Genomic DNA, 24411 nt, shown 5'->3' with positions numbered 1-24411 from the left:
TTACCTGTGATTAGTACTACTGTAGGAGGAACACCATGAGTCTACGTTACTTGTTGTTAGTACTACTCGAGGAAGAACCCCATGAGTCTACGTTACCTGTGATTAATGGAACTAAACATTGTGCTCCATATCAGCAAGTTTCAATCGACGCATTGGCAAACTGTATTTCAACACATCATCACGTCAAGAAGCACTCTATTACCAATTTTAACAGTACCAAACATTGTGCTCAGAACATCACAACATAATTTTTCAACATTTTAACTGACTCATTTGGTATTTTGAATTACAGTATTTTAATGTGTTTTTATCCTTGTCCTTTGCACTTAATCTTAAAACTTCTCGGCTGATGATGTCTACAGGATAGATGAAACATGTTCCGTAATTTTTAAATGTTATTTAAATTTAAAAAACATTTTTATTATTGTAAAGGTGGAACATTGCACCATACCTTTTTGATTAAGTATACATACGACAATACGGGCTTTATAATGAAATTTATTTTATGCAGTGTAGGAGGAACACCATGGTTCTGATTTACCAATAATTAGTACAATTATGAGGGGCTGGTGACCTGGATTTTGGACCCCTTTGGACAACAAACATCATCTCAAAATGAAGTGTTGTGAATTGGATCCACTGATTGTTTCAGACTCTTGGTCATTTTTTCATCATTTCTTTTAGATTTTAGTCAGTGAAAACATTTTTTGTGTTAGTTATCATTTCATTTCATTGCACCATTAGGGGCTGATGCTCTAGCTGTTAGGCCCCTTTAGGCAACAAACATCGTCATCATCATCAAAAATACATGTCACAAGAATGTGCCCTTCAAAGATTCGTTCCTCACGACCTGCTGGTAAATAGAACACCTGATGACAGCCGTAAAGAAATGTACACGGCAGTAAGTGCAGTTTCATGTAGAGTTATGAAGAAAATGCCTGTGAACTTTTTCTGTAGGAAAATGGATTCTAAATATTCTTAGTAGACTTGATTTTTAAGGATCCTAGGCATACATTTTGCTAGACTTATTTGAAATTTCCTTTTGCTGCGTGGCTCCCTTAAAAGAGAGTGTGATAAAAAGTAGCCTTTGCATTATGTTATTATTCTAGGTCATAGTGTAATTGACGTGATAGTTAAAGGAGTGTTCTTCCTTACAGTGAGGAGATCACGGCGGTGCTGTGTCTCCCTCTCATTCCCGTTGGCAAGAGCACCCAGTGTGGTCCGGACTGGACCTGCATTGTTCTCGGCTTCTCTTCTGGATTTGTACGATTTTACACAGAGGTGAGTGTCTCTCTAATCTAACCGCTTGTGTTTGTTGACCTTGGGTCTGTTCCACAAACAAACTTTGCAACTTTTCACTTTTCAGTTCAGATTCTGTTCCAACATCACTTTTCAGATTGTGCTTGCTAAGTGAAAAGTTAGGAATCTTTTCACTTTTTGAGCCTGTTATGTTCCTCCATTGGTACAAAAAAGCAAAGTGCAAAGAAATGCAGTGAAAAGTTTTCATAAATCTTGCAAAGATTTCATCTGTTAATTAACAAGTATGTACACTAGTTTCTCGGCATAGAATTTAGTTTAGTGATATAAACACATTACGACGTGAGCTTTTGCTAGCATCGAGTGAGGACAGTGATGAAGAATTCAATAAGAAAACGTACAAAGACAGGATTAATTTTCTTAACCTCACTTCGACAGAATTTAGCAAGTGATTTCGTATTACTCCAAACACAGGCTGACTGTATTCTTGAAATGATCGGTCATTTATTGAAACATGCAACAAAAAGAAGTCAATTCCTTTCCGAAAAAGAACAAATTCTAACATGCTTACATTGGTTAGTAAATGGTGCCCAGGTGCACGGTGTAGCACCAATGTATGGGACATCAAAATCAATTATTTGCATAACTGTTACCAAAGTCGTAGATGTTATAGTAAATGTAATATTTCCTAACAGTACGTTGGCCTGATAATCCACGTAGTATAGCGACGGGATTTCTAATGAAGGGTGAATTTTCTTCTTTATGTGTATGTGTTGACGGTATTCTCGTTAACATTGATTTGTGTCGTCATTTGAGAGGTTATTTTTAAAGTGGCTTAAAAGGATGTCACGTTTCTCCTTCACAACTTCCAGCACTGCCAGCTTCTTGTAATAACCTTTCTTTCCCATGATAAAAACTTAAACGGTACGACAATTATACCATCAAGTTCGCCGCGAAAATTAAAGCATTGAAATTGTGGAGTATTAAGCCTATACAGTTTGCTCATGGAATAAACTCTATCAGATCACTCATTTGCAAAGACTTTTCACTTTGCGAAGAAACTGAAGAGTACAACCTAGTTCATGGTGGAACAGAAAGACTTTGCACTTTGCAAGAATTGAAAAGTGAAAAGTGAAAAGTGAAAAGTGCAAAGTTGAAAAGTTGCAAAGTTCGTTCGTGGAACAGGCCCCTTGACTGCCACTTTGCAGCATTTTCTTCAGTCAACTGCTGTTCAACAGTGTTTTCGCACAGTTGTACAGTGCTGCCTAGAATCCTTGTGCCCGTATATTTAGTTCACCCAGTGTTTTACGTTTTCTGTGGGTTACACAATATTACAACTGTAGTGTACTGTGAGATGTTCACGAGTTCTTCAAATGCTAAAACTAACCATAAGCATGAGACTCTTATTATACAGCAAAAATTGGAGATAATTGTCTCTAGGAAGGCTTGATTTCATTATTGGTTCTTTGACAATGTATGCTATGAAACAAGAACTTAAGAAACACACTGCTCAAGCTGTAACAAGCTTCATTGCTGAGGACCTGCTGGTAAATAGAACACATAAAGAGATGTACATGACAGTAGGCGCAGCTTCCTGGTGAACTGTGTAGAGTTATGAACTGGAGTGCGAGGGGGGAGCTAACTCTCACAGACGTGGAACTGAGATATTGTGAGTTTTGCGTTTGTCTTTATTGCATTACATTGACCACATTAAGTCACCTTTTTGGTTTATAAATAATTATACTCCAAAAAAAGATAGGATAATTAAAATCATCTTCTAATATATATCATTTATCTGAAAAATGTCAGCTCAAAATTGCCAAATCTGAGAAATAGAATTTTTATCATTTACTTGTTTTAAAATGCAGTTAGGTTGAGATTTACTTCAACATGAATTTCTTATTACATTTAAGGTTTACTGGTAGTCAGGGGTTCAAGTCACACTGACGTAAGCAACCATCCGTCGCAGTCAGCCGTGATAACATGTGATAGCAACTACGTGTGATACGTAATGGAAGCACGCGGATTAGCTCCCTCTCGCATTCAGAGATATTCCAAAATCCTTCTTTTGTACTATGGGAGAGTAAAAGTGGATACTAATTATTCATATATTGTGGGATGATAAATTTATAGTAGTAATATCCATTCTATGTCAATAACTCATTTTTTAACAATTTGTGAGCCAGCCCCCTCCTGCAGTCTAGCACACAATTGTATATGAACATTTTTATTGGGAAGTAAATTCTAAATCGTGTATTTAATTTGTGTTTCTGATAGGACATGAAGTTACTCAGACGTGATGAGCATACGTCTGATGTTTGAACATCCCAGTTAATTGTGCCTTATATGCTTGGTTTACTATAGGAAGATCAGATATGATCGTCAAAGTGATCTGAATATAGAAAGTGTTTGTGTTTTTCGATGGTTGGCTTTATAAATTCGATACAGAATCCGGAGGCTGGATGTGGCTGGAGGGAACAGTTCAGCCAATGAAAACGCTGCTGAAGAATATAACGACACTTTTAGCAGCCTTATTTATGGTGACACTTAACCCGTTGTCAGTTTTACAATGACAATGAAACTGGTCCTTTATGGTGGTGTTTGGCAATGTCTGTTCTGGCAGGTGGGGATGGAAAATGTGCTAAGGGGTTCAAGAAAAATAAAGGCAGGTTGATTGATTTTATGCAAATGCTTCTGGCAACTATCAGCTGGGATCTGTCATGAATGGTGAATATTAATACAACTTACAGCTTTGGAAGGTTGTAAGCCCGTAAGGCCACCATACACAGAAAGCTAAGGTAAGCTATGCTATGCTACGCAACCCAACCCAACAAAAAATCCCTCCAATTAAGTTACATGGAATAGTACACACAGACTCTTAAGCAACACCACGGTAAATTTTACACATCACCAAGAAGGTGATTTTATAGCATGCGCAGAATCCCTTTTTTGTCCGGCATCTAGCATGTGTGTGGCTTTCGTGAATTACATCAGTACAATAGCTATTTTATTGCTTAATTGTTTCTGTGTTTGTTTTTATCACGGAGGGCAGACAAAAAGAAGAAAGACTGATTGAATATACTTGTCTGTCAAATTATTAAAGTAACCACGAAAGACAGCTGTTGGCAAGAAATAAATGAAACTTTGGAAATTGATTGTACGTAACATTTGTTACTTTTACATACATTTTTACCCCACTTTCTATAATTTGGGTACCGGAACTTCATATTCAGTTTTTCTTAATATCATTCTTAGTAATAGACGGAAGTTCATGAAATTGTTGCTGATTTAGATGAAAGTAATTTTTAATTCTTCGTCATTTCCATGCAGTGCTTGATGGAATTAACCACATATACAGAATCTTTTCTCTCTCCATGACAGTTGCCAATAAAAAAGCCATTTTTAAATGGTTGCCCAGCATACCTTTTTATTCGTGACAGAGCACAATATAGCTTGGCATTCCGTGTGTGGTGGCCTTTAACCAAGTATTTGTTTTTCACCTGTTGAATAATTTATTTTGGTAATTTTTCCTTCCTCATGTATGCACATTATTTTCACTTAGGAAATGCAGTTAATATGAAATCTCTCTCATGTGCACACGCTATCAGTTCTGCAAGTTCATCACAAAATAAATGCTCTAAAATATGTATACGTTGAGAGTGTACATGCAGAACCTGTCGCGCTGTGCCACAGTGTCACTGTCACCAGCCTTTCTGTATATATCGTAGAAAGAAAGAGGATCCACCTGATCAATACTTATTAAGTAATCAAGCCTTTCTTTAGTCGTAAGCAAGTGATAAACACACTGACAAAACTCAACACAAGCATAGGAGGAGAAATGGTTCGCTGTCATGCTGCCCCCTGTATTCAACTTTATCATAAGTCTCTTACCTTGATCTGGCTTCCCAGACTGATCACGTGCGTCTTGTTTGTTACTTTCCTCGCACCTACTTGTTGATTTAAATTATCGCTTTCTGTTTTCTTCTTTCCGTTAGTTTCATTATGTTCCACAGACAAGTAATCTCTTGGTGGAAGAGATGTTGCACAACGAGCCGGTGATGCACCTCAAGTGTCAAGCGTTCCAACAGACCCGCATGCCGACGCTCCAGGAGCAGGCCGAGGAGGTGTACGTCGTGTACCCGGGGGCTGTGTGTGTCCTACCTGGGCTTGGGCTGTTCCACACCCTCAGAGCTTGTAGAAACCAGGTGGCCAGGGGTGAGTGTATTTGTGCATTCATGTTTTTTTTCTTTCATACAATCTATGCTGTGGCGTTTTACTTGGTTCCCACATGTTTATAGGAATAATGGCAGCTAATTCTTGTGCATAGTTTGTAAACGGTGTTCATTTAGCCACTTATGTGAATTCTCTCTGTGATGCTGATTAAACAGCAGCAACTTTCAATAAATGAAAATGTGGAAAGTGAACTAAATGTCCAACGTGCCCATCCAACTGTCAGGATAATAACTCCCTAAAATATTTTTTATTTCAGGAACTGTATAACTTAACAATGTGGTGATCAACTTCACAACAGTAGAATTTTGTATTCTCATAATCATCATAGTCTTCGTGAACCTTTCCAGTGTGCCACGTAGGGTTTCTGTTCTTATTTCGTGACAGAATTATTTCCTTAAAATGTGTTACTGGTGATGTTTTACCATTTTAAAACTAAGAATTTAGCATTTTAGAAATTAAATTAAATTTAGTATTTTCTAGCATTTTTTAGTGCTTTAGAATCGAAGTGATAGAATTGGGTATTAAAATATCATAACTCCTGGGTTTTCTAGTTGAAATTCGAGAAAATAACTAAAGGAATATATGAAACTGAACATTAACACACATGTAAATTGATATCTGCATATATTCAGGGCAATAAATACTGAACACAGCCATTAACAATTTAACATACATTAATTCTATTCTACCGAGCTCGATAGCTGCAGTCGCTTAATTGCGGCCAATGTCCAGTATTCGGGAGATAGTGGGTTCGAATCCCACTGTCGGCAGCCCTGAAGATGGTTTTCCGTGGTTTCCGATTTTCACACCAGGCAAATGCTGGGGCTGTACCTTAATTAAGGCCACGGCCGCTTCCTTCCCACTCCTAGCCCCTCCCTTTCCATTCGTCGCCATAAGACCTATCTGTGTCGGTGCGACGTAAAACAACTAGCAAAAAAAAATAAAAATTCTATTCTACTTTCATTTACCCTTTTGTCGAGCTCAGAACATTTTAAGCAAGCATCAAACCTACAGGACTAATGGCGTCCCACTCCACTTTGATAGAAGAGGGACACCTTGAAAACAACTTGGTAAACAAAATTGAATTCGATGGGGAGCTATTAATATTAATGGGTCGTATGGAAGGAATAAAGAAAGTAGAATTGGCTTAATCAGCAAAGAGGATGCGTCTGGACGTGTTAGGAGTTCACTGGCATTTTGGAAGAGAGGGTGTGATTTGTGGTTGAGAGGAAGTTAGGATAGGAAAGCTAAATGAGAGAGTTGAAAAGAATAAGCTAAGGTGGTTTGGAGATGTGAAGAGGATGGAGGAGAATAGAATTCCAAGACAGATGCTGAAGGCAAAGTGTGAGGGCAAGAGAGCAAGAGGAAGACCTAGAACCAGGTGGATTGAGTCAGTGAAGAGCGGCATAAGAAGACAAAATTTAGACTGGGACAAGATTGAGGAAGAGGAATGATGAAAGGAAAGAGAAAGATGGAGAAGTGCCATAAAGACCCCGACCTGGCAGGAGCTGGATAAGGGGAAATCATGATAATGATAACCAGTGTGGTTTCAGGCCACAGAGATCAGGTATTCCGTATGCACTGGGTAATACAGTTATGTTTGTTTCATAGATCTAGAGAAGGCATATATATGTCAGCCGTACTGGGGGACTATGGGATTAAGGGCAAATTATTAAAAGCAATGAAAGGCATTTATGTTGACAATTGGGCTGCTGTGAGAATGGTACTTACATGGGTTAGACAAGGCTGTAATCTACCTTGGAGTTTACATGGATCATCTACTGTACTTAAAGGTATAAAGTGGCAGAGAGGATACAGTTCGGCCTATGTTGTGGTCTTAATGGCTGACAGAACAGAAAGCTTGAAAATAGGTGCAATGAGTATGGTATGAAAATTAGCCTTTCCAGGACTAAGGTGATGTCAGATTGGGGATACAAAGCTGGAACAGGTAGATTATTCCAAGTACAGTAGAAGTCCGTTATAGCGAGAATTCATAACGGCGGAAAATTTACTCGCTATAGCGGATTGTCGTTATACCCGATGTTTGTAATAGTCGGTCAATTTGTTCAAAACTTGTGTTTTCACGGATAATTTCCACACTACGGCTTATTTGATTGTTATTTTTTGAAATCCGATACTATGTGAAAGTGTATGTTTAATTTCATTCTGAAGAAGTTGTAGTACCGTATTTCTCTGAATCCAAGACGACTTCCTCATTCTCCTTCGAAAAAATTACATCAGGCCTAAAAAGTGCTTTGTAAAATCATATGGAAAGCCTTTCTTGTATAGTACGCTTTTAGACTATTTTTAGACGCCGAACATTGGCTTTAATTATGGCGCATTTTTTGCGGCTGCACAATTATTCTTTATTTCCACAGGTTTAATAACCATTGATTTAAAATTGACATCATAATATTGAAGAGAACCCGGTGAAAATTTGCCAGTAAAACCTATTCTACGCACCTCCACATTTTGACGATCCACCAGGAAACTATTCTTGCTTACTATAAAACTGTTACTTTCACTAGCATTAGATATAATTGGCTGCAGCTACATGCACATCTCACTTGCCGGGTTCGGCCAACTTCAGTGGCTAGCGATGTATTGCCCTAATTGCGGATGTTGAAGGTCAGCGAACAAGTTTATTGTGCCACGGTATGGCCATTCCGCCTTTGCGTTTTTCGTGCACATACCTCACAATTTCATCTCCGACTTCTTTAGAGCGTCCTTGTTGCGGGCCACTGAATGCATTTTTTGTACAGGACGCATTTTTAAGCTATCTTTGTCTTCACGCTAACGCCGAATATTGGCTTTAGTTAGGCCTATGACGTATTTTCTTGCAGCTGCACAATTATTCTACATGAACTTAAAATTGGCATCATAATATTGAGAACCCGTTGAAAATTTGCGGGCAATACCTGTTCCACTAATCTTTACAATGTGACGATCCATCACAAACATATTCCTGTTGTCTATAAAAATTTTACTAAGCGTCAGGTACAGAAGACGCGTTATAACTCCGCTGCTGAGTAGCCGCGTCCTTTCTAAAAATTCAAAGGTTTTGATGCCATTCTGCAGATTTGAGAAACGTTTTTGTAGAGGCTAACAGAACGTCATTCTCTCTTGACCATTTCCCGAAATCCAGTGACATTACACATAGGCTTTGTACAATGTGATGTATAATAAAGAGGCGGTCATTTATTGTCAACGAGTTTTGTGTGCGCTCGCGCGGGGGGCAAAAAGAAGCAGCGTGGTTATTGCGGTAGTTGCCAGTGGTGTTGATTATTACTGTTAGGCCGCAAATGCAAGATGACCCTTGCTTTGAGATAAGTCATCTTGGATTCGTAGAAATACAGAGGCTTCTGTGGGAAACATTTCAGTATACGTATCGTGAAAACATATTTCAAACGCCGAATGTAGAAAAATAACCTCCATGGGAATAGCCTTTCTGAAATTTGATTACATGCAAGAAAATATGTTATATACGCATTTATTACGAAAACGTGTTATCCCCTTTCTTTTCGAATTTTCATTAGAGAACAGCAGTCGGCGGGTATTAGTAATAGACTCCAACATTACCTTTGAATGTCGACGAGAGAACTCGCTAGTGGAAATGGCAAGGAAACGATACCGAAGGTGATCAATCGCATACAACATTATTGCTGGGGAGCATAAATATTGGTAACGGAAAAAATAGTGCGCGCTTAATCGCTCGTAATAACGGATGTGTCAGTGATAGGGCTTTCGCTGTAACTGAAGGGTAATACATGGTTTAATATAGGAATTTTGAAGGGACAGACAAAAATTGTTATAACGAGGTTCCCATTATATGCCGTACTCGCTATAGCGGACTTCTACTGTATTTCAGAAGTGTGTTCTCCCAGGATGGTAGTAAAGTGAGGTTGAATCAAGATGCACTAAAGCTAATGCAATGATTAGGAAGTCTGCTCCTGGAGTGAACTATCTTTACATTGGTCTGTTTTCAAACCAACTTCGCTGTAGAGGAGTGACAGCTGGGCAGAATCAGGGATCTTATTCATAACTTAGAAGTTACAGACATGAAAGTAGTGAGAATGATTGCTGGTACAAGCACGTGGGAACAATGGGAGGAGAGCACTGCTGTAGTCTGTTTCAGTTGAAAGTATAATACACAAGAATGTTTCTTAAAAGTGTAATTTCATTTTTATTTCACAGAACATTTTAAAAAAAGCATTTTTTAGTCGATTTGGGTTTCTGTCACAGTATATAATATGCTGATGAATTATATTTCACTGAAGCACTGTTGATCCTGGTAATTATAAAAGTAAGATTGCCCCAAACATGACCTTATATTGTGACCTTCTCATAAGTATGCTATATAACATTAACCCTCAACTTCTGAGGTGGTGAGGTCTCGGAGCACTCATAGCCACACATAATCAAACAACTAAATTGTAAATTTTGTATTGATTCTTATTTACATCTAATATGGGTTAAAAATGCAAATAGGTCATAAAATGAAAGCGCACACCTATTAGCCTTACTTTCACTTGTAATAGAGAATGGCAGAATCTTTTCACCTATCATCAGTTTTAATTAATTTTAGAATAAGGATCCTTTATAAAATACCATTATAAACTAATATTTAGGAACAAGTACATGTGACTGACAGAGTGAGACAGTTAGTCACAGGATGAAAGTACACAAAACATTTTATGCAAACTTCTTATATTTTTGTGTCCTGCTCCTTTTCACGAATGCTCACGTCACAATTTATGTATGTTTCTTCCGTAGTATGCTCTAAACTGTTATCCTCGCTGCTTGCAGCCTCATTTTCTTCTTCTTCCCCTTCCGCACCATCACTAATGCGACTTACAGAAAATTTGCTTTCCAAAATATTTTCACTCTTTGTAATAAAGAAGTCTTCATCAGTGCCAGTTTCAATATCATTTATATCCTCCTCAAGCAATGATTGTACACTGCTTTCAAATCCACACTCTCCTACTTTAATCGAGAAGGTCCTCCACCCGCATGCATGGACCGTTGTGGTGCAGTCTGTGATACCGCGGTCAACCGTGCGTGTCAACAGCTACAGCAACACTGAGCCGTGTAGTGACTCAAGTTCACACGCTAAGAAGGTAAACAAAAGAAAAGACGGGAGCTAAACACAGAAGGGGATAAAGTAAAACTATAAAAGTTTCTAGCGGTTTGTGTGACCGCACCTCACGAGTTACGGGTTAAAATGGCACAATATGCATTTTTTGCGCAATGAAAACAACTTTTACAAAAATCAGAATACTGTAAAACTTGTTTATCACTTTACAATATTAAACAATTATGGGGTGAAAAATATGACAAGTCAGAAATTTACTCCTTATGTTTCTGTTTTTATACCCTCTCGATTTATATTTTAGGCTCAGCTATTTCGCCATTGAAATCTGTGTCCCTTTAATTTACTCACTACTTGTTTTCTGGTTTCCTATATCTTAAGGCATCACCCTTTTAATTTGAAGATTTTCTTGTCTGGATCGCTAAGCTCTCGTGCCTTGAGAACGTCGTGTACAATTTTGCCTGCTCGCTACGAGTTATTACATTTGGTGTCTGCAGTGTGCTGCCCTTTGCGGCGGCTGGTGTAACTGGTGAGGCTCCACCTCTGACCAGCCAAAACGCTTAGCCATCTTGAAAGGGACCTACTCCTGCTTGCAAAAGGAAATCCGCCATTGACTTGCAGAGTGTTGGTGGTGGTGGTGGTGGTGGTGAAGCTTGGACGTGCTGTTTGCCTGCAGAACAACATGTCTTGGATCCTCTTCATGGACCCTAGATAATTAATTCTGTAGGAGGGTTTTCGCACTCTCAGAAACATGTGTAACGTAAATTTCTTGGAAACTGACCGCTAATGGATTTATTGGATATTTTGGAATACTTATGCATCCAAAGGATGTGAGTATGGAGCGACCTGAACTGAAGCACCAAACTTGAAGAGAATCTTTAAGTGCCTTCGCCATTTTAAATTTATGGTAGTTCCTTGGAACTGGAACTATAATTTGATAATATCTTCTTCTTCGGACTTTAAGTGTGTTTGGTATTTCAAAAAGAATTTACAGCCTTGGTCTTAATTCAGCACCTTTTAAATTTAGTTACTGAACTTACATGTAATCGGGTTTAGCATTGTATGTGTAATTTTTGGTTATTATGGTAAACCCATTCTGAGGATAGATAATTATTACTAAAATATTTCTTTTGGGAGGAAAGAAGTTTTGTTCTTCTGAAATGTAATTTGATGCGATTACCCCTGGGAATGGTTAACGAACATGTGGGTTTGTACCAGAAGATCGGAATTTCGATTCGGCTGTCTTATTAGATTTTACCTTTGGCCCCACCGTAACTGTATTTTGCTTGGTATCCTGGTGTTTCTATGGTTTGTAGTTTTTTTTTTTTTTTTTGGTTCCCCCCTTGTAACCATTGTTGCATCTTGTTTTGGTATGGGTCGTTGCCTAGGACTGATGGTGTGGGCTCGTTGCTATGGCAGTGGTCGCATTGGTGGTGATTACTAATTCTTGATGTTTATCTGTGTGGAAGTAATTGTTTTTTTGCAGTAATTATCTTGCATCTCAGTGGAGTATGTTTAAGTATCCTCATTTCTTAAGTTTACCCTTGTATTTCTCCCTCCCCTCTGAAATGTGTTTTTCTGTCTAGTGACGGGTATTTAATTGTGGTGGAAGTTGACGGGAAAAGGTTAGAAGTCCTATTAACTCGTGCAAACTCTTTGAATAATACTACCCTTAAGAATTGCGTTAAGGAAATACTAGTTTACTCTGCTATCATGAATTTTTAATTTTAAGTATTTGTACTGCTTATTAACTTATTTAAATTTTCTTCTTAATATCATTCGATTGACTGTATTCATAGTCAGATCAAGACTATTGATCTGTTTAAATGAATTTATTATCATTGGTTACTTATTTTCCTTTTTCCTTAAGTGGACGTTTCCTTGTCATGCATGTTCACTATTTCGCTTCACTCTAATTATCTATTTAATCAAAGACATATCCTGTTTTTTTTTCTTTTCTTTAGTTCTAAGCAATCTGATACCAGGTCTGAATTCTTCTTCTACCTTGTGTATTTTGTAACTTTCTGATCCACGTAAGGTGAGTTCCTTGTTGTTTAATTTTATGTTGTGTTTTTGAATATGTTCTGCGCTTCCTTACCTAGTTCGACTTGGACCAGCTCATAGGCGGTACCCACTGATCTCTATACATGGATGGCTGGTAGCTTGGGTAGCAGTAAGCCGATTAGAAGATGATTGGCGCAGTAAGATGGCAGCGAGCGCACGGTGCAATAGACCACGAGGAGCGCGCTTCTTTTGTTTATGCTTAGTTCAGTGACGCCAGGCTTCTTGATTATAGTTCCACGTGTGTCCTGTGCTGTGTTATTGCAAAGTAAATAGTAGCGTATTTTACGAATTTAGGTTCGTTGCCTTGTAGTATGCTTGTGAATTACAAGATTCAATTTAAATATGCATGTGTGTATTTGAAATATGAATGAAGAAACATTCTACGGGGTATTAACATACCGCAGTGTTCAGCTTATGGATGTACAAACAGAACCGATCACCAGAAGGAGAAATCATTTCATCGGGGAGTTTTATACTGTACATAAGAATCTTCCTAGGGTAGTGTTTTGAGTTTTAGGCTTATTTTATCTTATTTCACCTATTCTGGGAGCAAAATGGCAATTAATTTTTGTAGGTTTCCTTTCTCGAGACCCGAACATCTAAGATCATCGATTAGGATTATCAGGCGGGAGAATTGGGAGCCTTCTAAAACAGCTGTTCTCTGCTCGGATCACTTATGTTAGAGGAAGACTGTTTTGATAGAAATGGACAAACCGTACGCCTTAGAAGTGATGTACAGCCAGCTGTTTTCAATTTTACTGAACATTAACTGCAAGTAAAGATTTACTTATGTTTTTATTTATTTGTCATAATTAAACTGACGGGTTTGATGAAATAATTGACGTGACCTTATAACAATCTTAGAAAATGAAGTCTGGAGGAATTCTATACTGAAATTCAAGTCAAGAGCTTAGGAAAAGTATCCTTCCGCATGTGAGCACGTCCCCCGTTCCCGTCTCGTCCAGTTCTCCATCTTCGCCACAACCAGCTTATCATTAACGCCGTGCGTCCATCTGACAAGTACAGTACTTCATTCTGAAATAGTGAAGCATCAAGCGAAATCACTTCCTTTCACATAGCTGTACTTTGATTACGTACTATACCTATTTATTCCTTTATTGACCATGTAAAACTTACAGATTACTGACGAATACCGAGGCAAGAGAAGGAAGGTTTATTTTTCTTTCATAATGAAATTTGTGTGAGGCACATGGAGACTTACAACATAAGTATACGATTCCGCTCTCGTGCAACGACTGTCAGTGGCAGTTTCTCACAGTTAAAAATGCTGAAAACCCCCACCCGTGAGTGGGATTGCAAAATACAATGCTTCCAGGAATGTTATAAATATTGTAGTCTCGTCATTCGGAAGGTAAAAACGAACTCATGATCCTCTCATGACAACATTTCTGCAGGTAGAGGGCGGTTACGAATATAAAGTACACATTATTATTATTATTATTATTATTATTATTATTATTATTATCATCATCATCATCATCATCATCATCATCATCATCATCATCATCATCATCATCATCATCGTCGTCATCGAATAAGCCAAGGATCCTATTCCCATACCGTGTTAAGGCCCTTCCTGTCTTATTTACGGCGAGTGCATAGTTTGAACTGAGCTGACACATCGACCTTTCGCTGGAGACTTGGATTTTCTGTGGAGTTTAAATTCCAAGCGAGCGGCGTAAACACTGTACACAGAAACGCCGATCAGCTCCACGGTCTTTTTCACGTCTTCCACAGTCCACAGTGGATTCTAACCTCGTAGGATACTGTAAACGCTTAAAACAATTTGGTTTAGATTTTCTACTTTATTTTTCTCCACTTTTGTTAGCTTTAAAGTATTTCACAGGGGACTCAAGCGTCACAGCATCACGCACAGCTGGCAGGCATTATGAATACTTAACACGCTGTTGCAGCCAGTATTGCCAACAGTTTTCTTGGATCCATCTTCAACGTCGCACATATTATGCGAACTTATCAGCAGTGGAATGAACTCGAACATACTTACTAAGTACACAGTGCAATAAGATACCAACATCATATTAAATAATTATTATTTTGCTACATACACCACTGAGAACAATAACTATTCATAGCCATCTACGTATGAAATATAAGAGTTGGTAACGAACCCAAATAACATACAACCTGTGATATATTTTCCATATTTATACAGGGCAAAAATTTTAATTAATCAAGTCAGTTCACCAGAATATCTAACCAAACTGAAGAAAGCTCGTAACTTTAGGAACACGTAACAAACCTAGGGAACTATTTGGCGCTGCGGAAGCCTTTTCACCGACCAGAAGTCTGACTAACATCAAAGGGACCGCTAAGGTCTTCAGTTGACTCTCAGTATAGACCTTATGGACATCAGTAATAATTATGGGTTTCAGACACTGGAGTGGTGGGGGAAGGGAAAGTGTGGTGGGTGTTTTAGGCTATCCCATTATACTATTCGTGATATTTGGGACTGTTTAAACTGGTGTTACATATTTCTGATGATGACTATCAACATTGCTTTGCTAGCTGAATTTAATTAAAGAGGTCTGTAATAGTAAATTAAGCTGTAGGTAATGTGATATATTGACAAGTTTTTAATATTTGCTGGTTTTATAAATGTGTACATTTGCTTCAATGATATTTTTTAAAATTTGATAAACTGCTCGTTATTTCATGGAAACAGAAATTCATTATCAAGCACAGATTACGATATGTCGAATCTAGGCCTGTATGGTGAGCTACGTTTATAGGTACAACATTTTAAGAATGTTCGGCTTCATGGCTAAATGGTTAGGGTGCTGGCCTTTGGCCACAGGGGTCCCGGGTTCGATTCCCGGCAGGGTCGGGAATTTTAACCTTAGTTGGTTAATTTCCCTGGCACGGGGACTGGGTGTATGTGTCGTCTTCATCATCATTTCATCCTCATCACGACGTGCAGGTCACCTACGGGTGTCAAATCAAAAGACCTGCACATGGCGAGCCGAACTTGTCCTCGGACACTCCCGGCACTAAAAGCCATACGCCATTTCATTTTTATTTTTTTTTTCATTTTAAGAATGCATAATTTCGTGGCATACATGTATACAATTTACAGCAATGTTTCCAGAAACTGATTTTCACTCGTATTGTGTTACCGATCGCTAATTGCATGTATTCAGCACTTAAGTTAATATTTGTCGGCCGTTATTATACACTCATGTTTATTGCTATCCCGGAGATTTACTGACCTCGGAATGACGTGTCTGTAATCCCAATGTCCTGATGCTTTGAGTGAACATGTCTCTATATTTTTAATTATTCCGATACGCCATTAATTGAGATTTAAAATTGACTATATTATCATTGCTTCCCCATAAGGAGAGCTCTAGGATGGGTACGCCAATATGGCGAACCGCGCGCTCAACTTGGCGTACTTTCTCCTGCAGCGGAGAGCTGCCATCAGAGATCAGTGGCGGTACCGGTTGGTGGATGTGTTATAAAACGAACACAATGATAGATCATTGTGGGAAGGGGAGTGAACAACAAGCGTGGAAACACAAAATGGACAAGAACAATGTCTTCAAGTAGTTGGAATAGTCTTCTCGGCTTCATGTTGCTCCAACTTGTTTGTTCATGTGTTCCTGGTCCTTTACCACCCACATTGTGAAGGTCTGCCCTCCTGACAAAGCTGGGAGCAGAAATGACATCGTCGATGCTGCTGCTGACGAGGATCTATTCTAAGATGCAGGAATTGTGCTTGTCCTTTCTTGTTTTCATGTTCATCCTTCCCCTACCACTGATTGTGTGTATCCTATCCTTCTAAACTCTAGTATCTGTACCACATGTACAGTGATATAACGTTGTGCATCTGGATGTTTACCAGTGAAGGCAAATTGTGGTGTGGAGTTCCGTCCGCCTCCTCTGCTGTACAAGAAGTGGGGCTTCCAAGAGCAAGCCATGGTCGCCGACTGTGAGATGGCTGGACTCGCGACTGCCAGTTCGTTCAACCATCTCATGACTACATCGCTCTGTCAAGACTTTGGTGCTTTCTATCGCTCCAGCGCACCGCAGATGTCCCTCGTGGTTGCAGTCGGGCGGAGGCCCTTTGTCGGGTTCCACTATGCTCTGGAAGGAGGGGCTCAGCCAGTTCTCATGGATATGGCTAAGGCAATGGCCAGCAAGCTCAAGTCTGCCATCGGTCAGGCTGTTCCGTAAGTGTTCAAGTAGCTCTGTTTACAGCTAGTAGTCTGCCATCGGTGGGGCTGTTCCGTAAGTGTTCAAGTAGCTCTGTTTACAACCAGTATTCTCCCATCGGCGGGGCTGTTCCGTAAGTGTTCAAGTAGCTCTGTTTACAGCTAGTAGTCTGCCATCGGTGGGGCTGTTCCGTAGGTGTTCAAGTAGCTCTGTTTACAACCAGTATTCTCCCATCGGCGGGGCTGTTCCGTAAGTGTTCAAGTAGCTCTGTTTACAGCTAGTAGTCTGCCATCGGTGGGGCTGTTCCGTAGGTGTTCAAGTAGCTCTGTTTACAGCTAATAGTCTGCCATCTGTGGGGCTGTTCTGTAGGTGTTCATGTAGCTCTGTTTACAGCTAGTAGTAAGGACCCAGCGAGCTCAAGTCTGCAATCAGCCAGGCTGTTCCGTAAGTGTTCAGGTAGCTCTGTTTACAGCCAGTAGTAAGGACCCAGAGAGCTCAAGTCTGCCATCAGCCAAGCAGTTCCGTAAGTGTTCAGGTAGCTCTGTTTACAGCTAATAGTCTGCCATCTGTGGGGCTGTTCTGTAGGTGTTCAAGTAGCTCTGTTTACAGCAGTAGTAAGGACCCAGCAGGCTCAAGTCTGCCATCAGCCAGGCTGTTCCGTAGGTGTTCAAGTAGCTCTGTTTACAGCCAGTAGTAAGGACCCAGCAGGCTCAAGTCTGCCATCAGCCAGGCTGTTCCGTAAGTGTTCAGGTAGCTCTGTTTACAGCAGTAGTAAGGACCCAGCAGGCTCAAGTCTGCCATCAGCCAGGCTGTTCCGTAAGTGTTCAGGTAGCTCTGTTTACAGCAGTAGTAAGGACCCAGCAGGCTCAAGTCTGCCATCAGCCAGGCTGTTCCATAAGTGTTCAGGTAGCTCTGTTTACAGCAGTAGTAAGGACCCAGCAGGCTCAAGTCTGCCATCAGCCAGGCTGTTCCGTAAGTGTTCAGGTAGCTCTGTTTACAGCAGTAGTAAGGACCCAGCAGGCTCAAGTCTGCCATCAGCCAGGCTGTTCCGTAGGTGTTCAGGTAGCTCTGTTTACAGCAGTAGTAAGGACCCAGCAGGCTCAAGTCTGCCATCAGCCAGGCTGTTCCGTAAGTGTTCAAGTAGCTCTGTTTACAGCAGTAGTAAGGACCCAGCAGGCTCAAGTCTGCCATCAGCCAGGCTGTTCCGTAAGTGTTCAGGTAGCTCTGTTTACAGCAGTAGTAAGGACCCAGCAGGCTCAAGTCTGCCATCAGCCAGGCTGTTCCATAAGTGTTCAGGTAGCTCTGTTTACAGCTAATAGTCTGCCATCTGTGGGGCTGTTCTGTAGGTGTTCAAGTAGCTCTGTTTACAGCAGTAGTAAGGACCCAGCAGGCTCAAGTCTGCCATCAGCCAGGCTGTTCCGTAGGTGTTCAAGTAGCTCAGTTTACAGCAGTAGTAAGGACCCAGCAGGCTCAAGTCTGCCATCAGCCAGTCTGTTCCGTAGGTGTTCAGGTAGCTCTGTTTACAGCAGTAGTAAGGACCCAGCAGGCTCAAGTCTGCCATCAGCCAGGCTGTTCCGTAAGTGTTCAGGTAGCTCTGTTTACAGCTAATAGTCTGCCATCTGTGGGGCTGTTCTGTAGGTGTTCAGGTAGCTCTGTTTACAGCAGTAGTAAGGACCCAGCAGGCTCAAGTCTGCCATCAGCCAAGCTGTTCCGTAAGTGTTCAGGTAGCTTTGTTTACAGCAGTAGTAAGGACCCAGCAGGCTCAAGTCTGCCATCAGCCAGGCTGTTCCGTAGGTGTTCAGGTAGCTCTGTTTACAGCCAGTAGTAAGGACCCAGCAGGCTCAAGTCTGCCATCAGCCAGGCTGTTCCGTAGGTGTTCAGGTAGCTCTGTTTACAGCAGTAGTAAGGACCCAGCAGGCTCAAGTCTGCCATCAGCCAGGCTGTTCCGTAGGTGTTCAGGTAGCTCTGTTTACAGCAGTAGTAAGGACCCAGCAGGCTCAAGTCTGCCATCAGCCAAGCAGTTCCGTAAGTGTTCAGGTAGCTCTGTTTACAGCAGTAGTAAGGACCCAGCAGGCTCAAGTCTGCCATCAGCCAGGCTGTTCCGTAAGTGTTCAGGTAGCTTTGTTTACAGCAGTAGTAAGGTCCCAGCCAGCGCAAGTGTTCAACTAGCTCTGTTAAAAGGTTGTGCAATAAAGCTGTGCCAAGAACTAATAAGTGCATCACTGCAAGTTTCAGGTTTCCGATGTGCTCGATCTGTCCAGACTTGTTCTGCTCATTGGGATCAGACAATACCGGCAGTTCATTTGTTCATTGATGTTGATCGTCTTTACGAGCTTGTTCTTTCATTCGTCACTGTGCTTGAACAGGAAACTTTGAACGAGTCTAGTGAGATTCAGTTTGAATTTATGTACGTAGCTCTACTCTCTAGATTGTTGTCAAATTTCAGTATACTTCTTTTCCCACTGAACTGTACCAATAATTAAATTGTACTTCAGTTTTAAGCTTATATATAGGGAATGTTAGCATGTTGTGGTCCTTCAACTTCCTATTTTTAATTTTAATTTGTTTTAAAGACTTTTCATTAGAATAACTTTCACTATGATTGAGGAACATGAGGAATCTGATGCACAATGTGGAACATGTATGTAAATATAAATGTTGTTTTTGGATTAGCTTTTACACAGTTGGAGCCATAATGGCAGCCAAAGGGATGGAGAACATCTGAGTGTAATGTTGATCAGGACATTGTAGGCCAACATATTTAGTTTTCTTCCTGCTCAGCAATGTTAATGGTATGCTTTTATTTTCACCTTCCTTCTGTCTTATTGTTTTTCATTCCAGTTTCCTCTTGATGTCTATGTTTATCTTCATGATCAGTAAGGGCTGATTATTGCACGGTTTAGCATCTTATAAAAACAATCACAGCAGCGATGACCATCATTGCCATTTAACTTCTCAGCATGACGATTCAACAGTATTTCTATGTCAGCAATGTTCCGCCCTAAAGAATGTAAATTTGCGACTATCTCTGTTATCATAGTCCATGCGATAGTTTCTATAACTTTTGTTATGTACAAGTTTTAGGCCTGCTTCCAGAGATACTTGGAAGTTGGTGGAAATTGTAGTAATGTTGAATACCTCTGTTGTTGTTGTTGTTGTTGTTATTATTATTATTAAAAGTGAAAGATTGGAAAATATATTTTACACATCTTCTATACTGTGCAGTTTTTCAGAACAGCTAATATTAATGGAGGAATTTTTCAGTTTTGGTCCTGCCAGTGTTTAGTATAGTGCAGGTACAAGGACATGATGAAGATTGACATTCAACAGAGAAGACATACTTTGGAAAGCATTGAAGAAGGAGAGAAGTTCAGGGATCGCAACTGGTGGAGAAGCTTCGTTTGCCGACCCATCGCTTAAGATGGAACGACGTGGGAGATGATGATGATGATGATGATGATCATGATGATGATGAGTGTTTAGTATAGTGCACTATCCCTGAGTGCCGGGCTGAGTGGCAGGTTCGATCCTGTCTCAGTCCGGTGGTGTTTGAAGGTGCTCAAACGTGACAGCCTTGTGTCGATAGATCTACTGGCATATAAAATAACTCCTGCAGGGCAAAATTCTGGCACTTCGGCATCTGCAAAAACCGATAAAGCAGGTAGTGGGATAGTGGGACGTACAAACTATAACATCATTATTAAATGCAGGATTTCATAACATCCTGTCCCCCACACGTCCATACAAACCAGCATTTGATCTTTGTATACCTAATCCAGAATGAAGACTAAATATGAGGCCAAAATTTGAATTCGTCAAACAAAACTGTATTTTTATGTAAATAGATGATTTGCCAGTACAAACTTGCTAGAGACCAGCTCTTGTGGGAGAATATACAAAGAAATGTTTCATCTAAAATCATTGATGTTCTGTTCCAGAGGCTGGTTTTCCAGTGGAAAGAAGACAAATGGTGTTGACAAGAACAAGGAGAATCTGCAGACAGAGCCAGTGGACCCCATGCTGTGTCGGTGAGTGTATCCAGGACAGTGGATACTTGCTGTTGAACATAATGGATAAGTTTGCAAGCAGGTGAATTATTTTCATGGTAATTAATGTCCAGCTGGGAGATCAGTTTCCAGACGTGCCAACTCTCCCGATTTTTCATCGTTCTTCCCGATCCCCCAATTTTTTGAGCATTTTCAGTAATTTTCGTATTATTTTAAACTCCTGCATGTTTCCTCTTTCTATGGATGTAATATGGTTGAGAACAGCTGTTCTATAGTAGTTCTAATAATCACAACCGGATGGCAGTATGGGGCACGGTGGACAGCCGTGTTCTCCTCTTTGGTCTGTAATATAGTCAAATACTCAAATAGCTTAATAATAGGAAGTGAAAGTCGCAAGTGAGAAACCTAACCTCAGGAGTAGCACGCCATAGGCGTCTGCTCGGGGCAGGACCTACATAAGTGCTCATGTTACATCACATAGTAGTACGTCTTAATGTTTGTGTTGGCCAAAATATCATACATACATACATACATTATCAGTATAGACCGTTATGCCTTTCAGCGTTCAAAATGTAAAAAAATAAATAAATATGATGCAGCACTTATAGGGAAGAGTTTGTGTTTCAGTGAATCCAGGAAGGGACCAACGTTCACATTGTGTGCTATATGTAGGTGTGATTTTTCAGTTGCACATGGCCGGAAGTGCGATATACTCAAACATGTGTAAACGAAGATACATAAGGAGTGTGTTCAATGTGTAGAAAGAAACCAGAAACCGAACTTTTCATCTAAAAACCAAGATGTAAATCCTGTGACGAATGCCTAGGCTTTATTTACGTCATTTATCATAGAACATAACCTGCCTATAAATTGTACCGACCATGTGGGGCCGGGCTTTGTTTCGCAAAATGTTTCCTGATTCTGAAATCGCTAAACAATATGGGTGTGCCAGAACGATAACATCGGCTATCAATACAGAAATATGCATGGAAGAAAGGGCGAAAATTGTATCACATTTTCAGGTGAATGCATTTTTGTTTGTTACTGATGGTAGCAATAAAAGCGACTTGAAAATGTATCCTATTGTTGCCATTGATGTTTTCACGGCCCTTACTTGTAGACATGATACTGTATAGGCTTTTGGGCTTATGCCGTGTCAAGAAAATAAGGTGAAATTCTTTACTTTTTTGCAAAGAACTGTACTCTGCATCCTTAGAAGAAATCTCAACTATCCACAAGAAAGGCCTCTTAAACAATGACTCTTTAAAATTTAGATGTTATAATAGAAGTTGAAATGGTACGTTCATTCGCCACCAGATGGCTCCCAGGATGTGGCACAAAGCTAGCGTTTGAAGCGGAAGCTGACCGAACCATCAGAAACAGTCTAAGCGGTTCACATAACATGTGTACATGACATTGACAGGTGTATGACATAGACACAAGCCTGGAATGGAACATATGGCGACGAGGAATGTACGAATTTGGAAAACACTGAGACGAAATAACAATAGTGAAAGGAGAGGGCAGAGAACTACCTACGGAAATTCTTAATGGCTGGCAACCAGGTATTGCTTAATTGATAGCCGGTGTCCCTGTTGAAATTGTTAGGATTTCTACGTATTTCCACAGCTTCCCGTATAATCCTGGACCTGTAGTGTCTAGTCTGGGTAAGAGCTCGAGCATCTTGGAACATGACATCATGACCCGATGATAGAGCGTGCTCAGCTATTGCCGATTTGTCTGGTTGGTTGAGACGAATATTACGTTTGTGTTCTTTGATACGGGTACCAATGGACTGGCATGTTTGGCTGATGTATACCTTACTGCAAGTACAGGGAATTTCGTATACCCCAGGATATAAAAGTGGGGACAATTTGTCCTCGGTTTTACTCAGACTGAGAGCAGTTTTAGTGGCGGTGCCAAACATGGTTTTTTTATTGTGTTTGCGGAGGACCTTGGCAATTCGATCTGTGATGTTGTGAATGTAAGGTAACAGTTGCCTTCAGTTCTTCCTTCTGTAAGCTTTGCTTGGTCGTTTCTCTGGGATGCAGGGCTCTATGAATCTGCAAATCGCTGTAACCATTACCCTTGAAGGCGACTTTGAGCGTGTCCATCTCCACCTGGATATGTGATGGCTCAAATTTGTCTTCCCCTCTTGGCGAGTGTCGTGAGAATACCTTTTTTTTGTGCTGGATGATGTGAGAATCTGCATGAACCTAAAATGAAAGTGGCCCTTTTACATCGGCCTCGGAAAATGTTCTATGTACCACTTGCTCTGGCCAACATTCTAATGGTAAACATTTTGAGCATAAGAAAAGTCGCTCTACTGGAGTGGAGGACATAAGGCAAAGATCTTAAATGATTATGTAGATAAAATGGACTAAATAAGTGATGGGCATAAATGGAGTAAAAGACTTCATCCAAGTGTGTGCATCCTGTTTGAATGCAGAGAAGATAATATGGACAAGTAAGGATGTGGAAGTGGCAGGCTTCAACACAATGGTGGGATGTGACAGAAAAGGAATGGAAGAAGTAATTGGACCTTTTGGATATGGAAAGGGGAATGAAGAGGGAGAAAAGTTGGAAGGTTTTTGTATGAGAAATGGGTTAAGTTCAGCAAGAATAATGGTAGATAGGTTACAAGATATGGATGGAGAAAATAAGTAGAAAGACAATAACTGATTACTTTTCGGTGGAAATCTTAGACAGTTATTAGTTGTAACAGCTTCGCCAGAAGTAGCCTTTGATGAAGACCATAGAGCAGTGGTAGCAAAAATGAAATAAGAGACAAGAAAATTAAAAGTGTAGAAATTAAAACACATGGAAGTAAAAGAAAAATTCCAATACAAACTGCTGGATGGATTGAGTAGCTCAGTAGTTGCTGTTGCCGGTCCCATGCCCAGAAAAAAAGAGGAGGGTTGGCTTAAAACTAAAATTACAGCCATAAAATAAACATCTTGAGGTAATAACAGTTCCACATGTTAGTGGCGGCTGAATAAATATCCTCTGTGGCTAACAACCTTAGTTGTAATCAGATCTTGCTCTACTTAAGATTGATAACCTTTGATAGTCAGATACCGAAAAGTCTTTTAGTAAAATAATTCCACCATCCAACCCCTTAAGCATTGGATTCGGTGGGTAGTTGCCTAAAAGACTAGAATGAATTTCAACGCTCAAAAATACATATGTAAAACCAAACACATAAACATAGAATCAAACATAAGCATATTAACTACATTGTGACGTTACTGAAAACCAGAAAGCTCAAGAACTTCACTGTTGAATCTTCTTCTGGCAGGGCTCCAAGAAATGAAAAATTTTACAGAAGATCCTTTTTAAACTCAAGGTTATAGAGCGTACAATGGGAAGTCAGGCCAAATGGTCGTGAAACATTGCCAATTTGGTACAGGATTTATAGTAAATTTGAAAATAATAGATTCTGTAACTGATTTTAAAGCCATCTCACAGAGAATTGCAATTCTGACTTTACAAACCACAAACAAACTTTACACCATCATAAATGCTCATGTCCCTACCAATGAAAAATGAATTCCTAATGAAAACTCT

At 40.0% G+C, this 24411-nt stretch overlaps 1 protein-coding gene across 2 annotated transcripts in view; it reads left to right on the top strand.

Annotated features, from left to right (window-relative positions):
• Positions 1-24411, top strand: part of Rab3-GAP (Rab3 GTPase activating protein) — a 461679-nt gene that overhangs the window by 26721 nt on the left and 410547 nt on the right. For both annotated transcript variants that reach the window (XM_067153758.2, XM_067153757.2), the window contains exons 3-6: positions 1158-1281; positions 5271-5472; positions 16527-16854; positions 20776-20865. In XM_067153758.2, the coding sequence (XP_067009859.2) occupies positions 1158-1281; positions 5271-5472; positions 16527-16854; positions 20776-20865 (744 nt within the window). The remainder of the gene's footprint in view (positions 1-1157; positions 1282-5270; positions 5473-16526; positions 16855-20775; positions 20866-24411) is intronic.

The sequence above is a fragment of the Anabrus simplex genome, chromosome 9, assembly GCF_040414725.1.
Source record: "Anabrus simplex isolate iqAnaSimp1 chromosome 9, ASM4041472v1, whole genome shotgun sequence".
NCBI classification, from domain to species: Eukaryota; Metazoa; Arthropoda; class Insecta; order Orthoptera; family Tettigoniidae; genus Anabrus; species Anabrus simplex.
The sequence above is the reverse complement of the archived record's forward strand: the minus strand, read 5'-3'. Positions and strand labels throughout refer to the sequence as shown.